The sequence below is a fragment of the Fundulus heteroclitus genome, chromosome 19 (assembly GCF_011125445.2).
Source record: "Fundulus heteroclitus isolate FHET01 chromosome 19, MU-UCD_Fhet_4.1, whole genome shotgun sequence".
NCBI lineage: Eukaryota > Metazoa > Chordata > Actinopteri > Cyprinodontiformes > Fundulidae > Fundulus > Fundulus heteroclitus.
The window spans coordinates 30,785,916-30,794,483 of NC_046379.1; the positions used below are offsets into that span (position 1 = coordinate 30,785,916).

Genomic DNA, 8,568 nt, shown 5'->3' on the forward strand with positions numbered 1-8,568 from the left:
GTGTGGGATTACTTTTACACTGTTTAATGAGGATGCTCTTTATATGGTTCTGTTTTTCAATCTAAACACTCAACAGGTTCCTTAAGAGGTCAGCAAAATAGCTCCATTCATCTGGGCTGCCTGGCAGAGCAGAGTCAGCTTCTCAACCAAAACTCATCAATGTGCTCTGAAGGCGAGGATGCGATGACAGAAAAGCGTTACGCAAAAAAACTGTCACATGATAGAAAAAGATATGATGCCAAAAGCACTGTTGATGGTGTTTATTCTCTTCAGCTTATATGTTTGCATTCATTAACCTAATAGGTTCCTGTTTTGTTGTATTTAATAAGTCTAAGTGACAAAAACATTTTTTGTTTATTTAGTCAGTATTTAATACAGGTGGCACAATAAAGTGTTAAAATATAATGATGTCCCTCTTATAAAATTCAGCATATTGTAAAAAAAAAATAAAAATTTGTCCTCGATGTTATGGAAAGACTCTCTTGATACAAACTAGGATTTTTAAGAAAAGCGCTACATATCAATTAATCTTTAGTCGATTGATAAAATCAATCAATAATCGATAACTTGCATCCTAGTGCCAAGTGTTGTATGTTTACCCCCAAAATAATTCAATATATATTAAATTAAGGCAATACCTGGGTAAGAACTTATAGGGAGCTGTAAGTCATCAGCATAACGCAAAACTTTATGTTGTGTGTGTTCTCTCTGAATGTTCTCAGCTTGCTCACAGGATTCAAGTAATATTGCAAGTTTTATTTGGGTTTCATTTACGCGATTGAATAACAGTGGGCTAAGTGGGCAACCTTGATGTGTACCTCATTCAAGATAGAAACGTTTCGATTTTTGGTAAAGACCAAGGTCACAGAGGACGGATACAAGTGCATAACCCATGAAATGAAGCTTGAATGATTCTTACACTAAACTAATTCAAACTAATAGGAATATTCTGCAGGACTAAAAAGACCTTGTCTGCATCTAGAAAGAGAATGCATTTTGGTACGGTGTCACAGGGTGTTTATAATATATTAGAAAGCCAACAGATAACAAAAGAGAACGAACATTTTAGGAAAATGGGCTGATCTATAGATTTAATTTGAATGTAACGTTTCACATCTATTCTATAAAAACAAAATACTAGCCCAGTATTTCCAGGGCTTTGAGTAACCATGGAAACAAAGGTTTTTTTTTTAAAGAAAAAACTTTTTATATGACATCAGCTAGACCCAAAGATCTCTTGCAGTTGCAAATGGCACATTAGAAAAGAGCGAAATAATTTTGTCCATCGAACGGTCAGGACTTACCTTGGACTTTCACCTGGAACATGGGCAGCGGACTGTGTGTTACTCATCGTGGATTTTTCCTGAGGTTCTTTTGGTGCTGGTAGTTTGAAGTCCGATGCTTTTGAATGTCTGGGTTTATGGTTTGCGAGCAAAAATTTCAAGCTCTTCCTCACAGGATGCTCCTCAGTGTTCGTCTTAGCTTCATAGCTGGTCAACTCTTTGCCCGAGTTCCCTTTGAGTTTTAAGCCACATGAAATGACCCTGTCCTCCTTCAGTTTCTTAGCAAAAGGGTTGTAGTTAACCTTGAGCTGAGTAAACTGGGGGTTTTGGTATGAGGTGACGGTTATAAACTCTGTCTGGGGGAAAGTGAACGTGAGAACATTAGGACCATTGAGTCTAAAGTCTTCTACGGCGGTGTCTGCCTGGACCAGGTACAGTTGCGGTAGATAGCGGTGCATCGGATGCAGGATGATGTTCCCCTCCTGGTCTGAGATGTCGTCTGTGAGTTTCAGTCTGTAGAAGGACACTGGGTTCTGCATCCAATGTTGACCTGTGGCTGGGGAATCTGGATGGACGAAAGGTTTACTCTTCACATGACGCTCTGCTTTTCTGCAAGTATGCCAGCTCTCACCCGTCCACTTGTACTGACTGTTGTCTAGAGGCTCGATGTCCATAACCAGAGAGTACTTTAATGAGGATTGCAGGCCAGAGATGCGGAAGCGGCAGTAAGGGAACATTCTGCTGCCTTGCTTGGTCAGAATCATCTCGGTCCTACATTTAAAGAACTCGTTCCACATGCTGTTATTGTCAAGTGTCACTTTGACATCTTTACAGACACAGTCAGGGGATGGGACATCACATGGAGAATTTAGACTGGTGGGATGTTTAAGTTCACCCATCTTCACGACAGTCTCCTCTGCTGAGTACATCTTGTGTTTCCCACTCATTTTGGTTTCACCGCTGGATACACAGGTGCCTTGAACAGTCCCGCTGTGATGCACTTTTCCTGTTCTCAAAGCCACAAGGCATGCAGGTGAATGATCAGCTGCTGGAGCTGCTCCAGGGGCAGCTGCCCCTTCCCTCAGGATCACCATACCTGGCCGAGTCTTCGTAAAGGCCATGGACCGATCCCTGAAGGATCCCACGTCTCTGCATAATAGTTCAAGATGGCATCCTGAAAAACAAGACCCATACCGTTTCAGTACAGCTGGACATTTCATTTGGCATTTTGCATACAACAAACTGGCAAAAAACTACAACAACAGGAACATGGTTGCAATAAAGGACACTGTGAAGAAAAGAACAAGAGCTGAGCCTTTAAGGGACAGTTTTTGTTTAGTAGGGAAATTATTTGATCCAGTGAAAAAAAAATACTATTTATTTATGCTGCTTATTAGACATGTCGAAAAAATATATAGAGCTGTGACATCAGAGTTTAGTATTAAACTGTGAATTTTGCATAAAGTTACAGCCCAACTAACACCCAAGAACTGTTAATCCTTTATAAATTCAGTTTCTTAAACGGCAGCAACAGAAAAGGTAAAATAATACGTTTTATGAATGAGATGACCGAAGAACGAGTTTAACTCAAGTCCCCAATAATAATGTTTACATGCACAAAATTTCACGATTGGATTAAAATGTACTTGGATTAAGTAATCGCATTGTACCGTTTATATAAGCACACAATCAGTTAATCTGATCATACTGTGTGTGTATATGCACCTAGCTTTATGCAGAATAGAACCATTCTGACAAATTCCTCTAAAAAAAGAAAAAGAGAGAAAAAAGGAGAACTTCTGTCTTTGCTAAACAACAAAAACAGTAAATAAAGCAGTATTATGAGTTTGTTTGTCGTTCGAGTGCCCAGGCTGGATTTGCACAATGTTCTAATTAGGGTTGAAACGTTACTGAGTAAGGAACAATTTTGAGTTCTTTTATTTTTTTCAAAGAAAAAGGTTGTATGGAGAGCCCAGACAGTTTTGCTTCCTGACGTATTTCCTCCACTCAACAACGCAGAAATAAGTCATGTTTACCTCGGCTGCACATGCACACTCGGGTCAGTTTGCCACATTCAGAATAACTTGAGCCTGACAAGCTTTTATACACGTTGATCAAATTATCAATGGCCATAAACCACCCCTCTCATTCAGATTACAGTTTCATTTTGATTGAGCTTAATCCGATTATCATATTCCGACTGGCTTGTTTACATGACGTTTTTATTCCGATCATCGGCCCTTTATTCCGCTTACTTTTGTCCATGTAAACGTAGCTAATGTGTGACTGACCCAATGAAATCCAGGATGAAAACAAGAACAGTCCCAAATAAAAACTGTGTACAAGAACATTTGTGCCTGTCTAACAAGCAACAGAACACATTTTAAAACAACAGAGCGAGAGATGCTTTGTTTGCTGGATTGTACATAACTTTTGATCTAAATATAATTGTAATATACATCTCCCTGTACTGCAAATTCCCCATGATCATGCTGAGACAAGCTGCTGAACACTGCATGGTTGAGATGCCCCAATCAGAACTTTATAGCCAATATAAGCTGTACGGTTAGGGTTAACCCCTACCAACATTACAAATCTAACATCTTTTATGACAGATGATGAAAGCTGTCATCTGCAGAAAGTCTTGCTCTCTCCCAGCCTAAATGAACCACAGACATCTCTTGACCTGCTGCAGAAAAAAACACTTAAAAATCTTTCTACATCCAGAGAATGATCTGGTTTCTGATGTTCCAACCAGACAGGCACTGGTGATGTCCTAACAATCAGAAAACAATTGGCTGATTCCAGCCTATAGCTTGCTTTTATCAGTCCCTTTTACACTGGCTCCAGTTGGCCTGGCTCTACTTGGCTCCGCCCGCTTTGCGAGCTTTTCAAACAGGTTTTTCAGCACCGGTGTGGTTTTTTTGACCCTGCATCGGGTTAGGGATGCAGGTTATCGATTAATGGGTTCATCTAAAATTGATTGATCTTATCAATTGTATTTGTGTATATACAATAATATAATGTATTACTATATCTAGATAAAACTGAACAGCTTTCAGCGTGTGCAAAATCGTGTTAAATCCTCAGATCTGATTCAGGTTATGACAAACGGTGCATCCGTCTGTGTATAGAAAGCTTGAGTGTCCTTTTTTTCTTTAGTTTCCTTCAGGCGTGGTCTATGGGTTGTAAATAGGAAAATTATAATTCAGTTTGACCCACTCTGTTCATGGTGGTCCTTAAAATGAATGCCGTTGCTCTTTAGTTGAACCTTTCCCTGGATTTCCTCAGAGAAAACCTTCTCATTTCTCTTTGTCCCTCCAGCACTTGGTGAAAAGCAGTCTGCTCATGTCACAAGTCACCCCAGGTCCACTCAGCCAGATCAGCCCTGTTAAATCTCTGGATCACAGATCAGGCTGGACTAATAATGCACAGTTTGGGTTTCTCTCTGCCTCCCCTGGACACGTATGAGGGTGTGAGTGTGAGTGAGACAGAAGCGGAGAGGGGAGAATAGACTGATCTGTTCCACACTACCTTAAATAGTTAAGATTTAGGTATTTTATTTTTAAACGCTGGATATTGGGTATTTGTACTGTGCTGATTAGGCGGAGTGTTCCTTTGGTTAGAATCCCTGGCTGCGCCAGATGCTCCTGCAGCCTCCACATTGGTGGAGCCCCAGCCAGGGGTTTGCTCTACTCCACAGCCTTCTCTCTCAGGAGCTGCTGGGGCATGGAGTGGAACCACAGTGGCTCCCGAGAGAGAAAGCTGCGGCGTGGAGTGAAGGCCCGTCTGGGGACCCCACAGTCCCCTGCAGAAGGCTGCCGCCGTGGCTGCAACACCGGGTGCTCTGCCCTCCATCGTACACACACCAGTGGTTCAATCAGCAGCCATGAACAATGTTGTGAACCCCACACTAAAACTTAACAGCTGTCAGTGTATCCAGTAAATCCATTGTTTCTCTCTTTGTAGTATTGAGTGGCCAAATGGCGGTTGATTTCTCCCCTCGCTCCATTGTCAGCTGGCAGGCTAGCCACACCTATGGCCAATCACTGACTAGCAGTTCGGTCAGGTAAGGGCCCTACTCTACTCGACAATCCCTGTACTACCTTCTGAGCAGGGTCGAGAAAACCCAGCTGGGAAAAGGTGAAAAATGCACGGAGTGGAATAGAGTGCGGCAAAGTGGAGTGTGTGGTAAAATCCCATTACATAATCAATCAGTGGTCAATTCAAATATAGCCAGTCCACATTTTGATGGTTGTCTGGAATGTGGCACATCAGGGAGTGCGTATGAACAGTGGGGAAGACGTTTATATCCTAAAACAATGACAGCGCTACATCAGCCTGAAGAACTGCGAGCCACTGGGGATATAACCAGGCTAATTTTACAGTTTATGACATCTTTCTACAGTATTTTGAGTGTGAAAGCTGTCAGTTTAGCTATGATAGTTAGCTGTTTTGTGAAATTACATTTTATGTGGCTGCACATTTAAACCATGACAACAATTGACGCACCCAATAATCAACTAAAAGAACACTGGTTTGAGTGCAAAAACTAACATAATCTTGTAATGTCTACGTATTCTGTGACATTCATAGCTACTGTGTCTATAAAAAGGAACCTGATGCGCAACTTTGGTTTGTCAATTTCATTAAGGAAATCCTCATCGTCCTAAAAGAGTACCTGTACACCAGCAGGTATGGGATTCTTACAGTATAAAATTTGGCAGTCTTTACCGAAAATTTTTTAAATGAATGCGTAACAGATAATTTTAAAGCCATTATTTAAAATCTGAAAAGCAATAATTATTCCCATTTTGTCTTTCCATTACAAGCAAAAATATAAAACAACTAGTATGTTTAGTAAAGGTTTTCGAGATCTGTTGTGGTGATATTTATCCCGTCTTCCTATTCTGTTCATGTAGTAACAACTGTTATAAACTGGTTTATAAGTCATGCAGCCTAAAGTTTGCAAATGGCGCTCCAAAACAAACCTTAATAGGATCGATAGCCGGCGCCTTTTCAGTTTCTAAACCAGTCGGCAGCCAAATCTCTTGCTTGGACACACGGGAAAGGTGCGTTGGCCTTTTCTTAGCCAGCTGGCCAACACGTTCTCTAGCATCCTAATAATAGGACCTTATATCATAGGAACAACACTGGATGAGGCTGCATGCTGCCGCAGCTTTTAGCACTGCTGCTGTACTATAAGAAATTCTTGCGTTCGACTTCAGCCTGGTTCTTTGTGCTTTGGGCTTTCATGTTCTCCCTGTAGATTTGTAGGTTCTCTCCAGGTATTCCCGCTTCTAGCCACAGTCCAAAAAGATTAAGTCAGTAAGTGCATGCATGGTTGTTTGTCCTGCGATGGACTGGTGACCTGTCCAGGGTCTACCTGCCTTTTGCCCATTGGCTGCTAGAGAAGGGCACCAGTACCATCACCACCCTAATAAGGGACAATCAGCTATAGACCATAGACAAACGGACAGACAATACTGATTCTGTATGAAACACAAGAGGAAGCTGGGATGATTTTTCGCACACAGTAACTGGTTAACCACGGCTAACCAGTAATGGTTAGCCGTGGTTGGCTCCTAAGTCTTCTATCTTACAAGTTTATGTGTTATGACTATTATAAACACAATTTGTTTCAAGGAGGATGGTTAATAAAAGGGAAAACATATAGAAATGTAATAGAACCCAAGTGTGTAACCTTTAAAACATGCTGTGTTTCTGCCATGTTGGAAGTGGAAGCATGCTAGCAGCTATTAGCAGCTGTTTTGTTGTAGCGAGGGCAATGGTTGAAAGATGTCATCTACAGTCAAATGACTAAACTGGTAAGCTTGGCCAAATGTATCCTCAGTCTAAAACCCACTCTGCAACAACACGTGCATACTGTTATTCACTATTACAGTGACTATGTTTCAAATGTAAAGGTGGCCATTAGCCAGCGGCTGGAAGCTAGTGGAGAATAGAGTTAATAAAAACAGTAACATGAAATGCTGTGTAAGTCAGTGAGTTTATCTGCAGGCCGTGCTCTCGGTAGGTAGGATAGTAAATACACTAGTGTGCTGCTGAAACAGAGATGCCTAGCTAGCTGCAGGCCAGTCACAGCCCAGTAATGGCTGCCCACCAAACATCAAACATATCCCAGCACGTGCTCTTCTATCTGCACGCGCATTACCTTCTGTCTATAAGGACAGTGTGTCCTCGTGCCGCATCAATCCGTCTTTAACGTCGATTATTCCATCGGTCCGGCGTCCACATGAGAACCATCACTGTTTCCAAACAAAAAAAAAACCATAACACGTTTTTTTATGTTTACGTCAACCAACATCACCGTCTTCTTCCTCCGGAACTGCGCAGACTCAGACGCCATCTTACAAATGCCACCTGGCTGCAGCGTATTGCAGCTACGCAAACACCGAGAGATTCGACGTCGAATAACGGCAGGAAGAGACTCCAGGCCGCTTTCTGCTCTGCTGACGCCTCCCTCTCTAGGTCACTAGCTATTCGGGGCTTTAGGCCGAGCTCTCTCTCGGATCAGCTCGAACAAGCCACTGGATCCATGTTTTCTTCTGCGAACGGAATTCAAACCTCCGACACTGCGGACGGAAGCGTCGAGTCGCACATCCGGATTGTAACTGGCTGTTGGTGTTATCGTTGTAGTGCTTTCTTTGTTCCCGTGGCTTGCCATTCGACGGAGTTCGTTCAGTATTTGGTTGTGTGAACAGATTCGTGAGTCTCGGTAGGCATTTATGTTTGCGATGCGGACATCTCCCCGGTCCGTTTATGTTCCGTGTTTAGAATATTGTTAGGCGTCCGTCCTCCGCCATGTTGTTTGCGCCGCGGTTTAAACGTGCAGGAGATCGTCATCGCGGCCGCAGCTGTGGAGTAGGAGTGCGGTAACACGCGCTGGGCTGGGCGGTGGGGATGTCTGTCCGGACCCGGTTGTTTCCCCTACAGACCAGAACTGGACTAAAGACCGAGAAGGAGGGGACCGTGAACGCCACACGGCTGCTTACAAACCCCGTTGCATGTTAAAGGTTCATATATATGTGTGTGTGTGTGTGTGTGTGTGTGTGAAAGCCAGGGTGGGCTGACGTGGCTCGCAGTGTTGGATTTGCTTCATGCTTTTAACTTTCAATTCGGTAACATGATTATTGATGTAATTAACGGTTGTTGTTCCAATAAAGCAAACTAAGTTATGCGTCATTAATAAGTTAATGTCAATAAGTTAAAGGGGAGTTAATTAATTTTTTTGATTACCAGTTTCAGTCAGTGCTGATCCTAC

At 42.4% G+C, this 8,568-nt stretch overlaps 1 protein-coding gene across 3 annotated transcripts in view; it reads right to left on the reverse strand.

Moving 5' to 3' along the window:
• Positions 1-8,568, reverse strand: part of mgaa (MAX dimerization protein MGA a) — an 80,973-nt gene that overhangs the window by 55,985 nt on the left and 16,420 nt on the right. The window contains exons 1-3 of one of the 3 annotated variants that reach the window (XM_036150778.1): positions 7,659-7,755; positions 7,459-7,552; positions 1,305-2,457 (exon numbers count right to left, since the gene is read on the reverse strand). The exons of 1 other annotated variant lie outside the window; for it this stretch is intronic. In XM_036150778.1, coding sequence (XP_036006671.1) covers positions 1,305-2,404 — 1,100 coding nt within the window. In that variant the 5' untranslated portion in view covers positions 2,405-2,457; positions 7,459-7,552; positions 7,659-7,755. Of the gene's footprint in view, positions 1-1,304; positions 2,458-7,458; positions 8,485-8,568 lie in introns of those variants that run through there. One more of the 3 variants, XM_036150777.1, reaches the window with a different exon arrangement.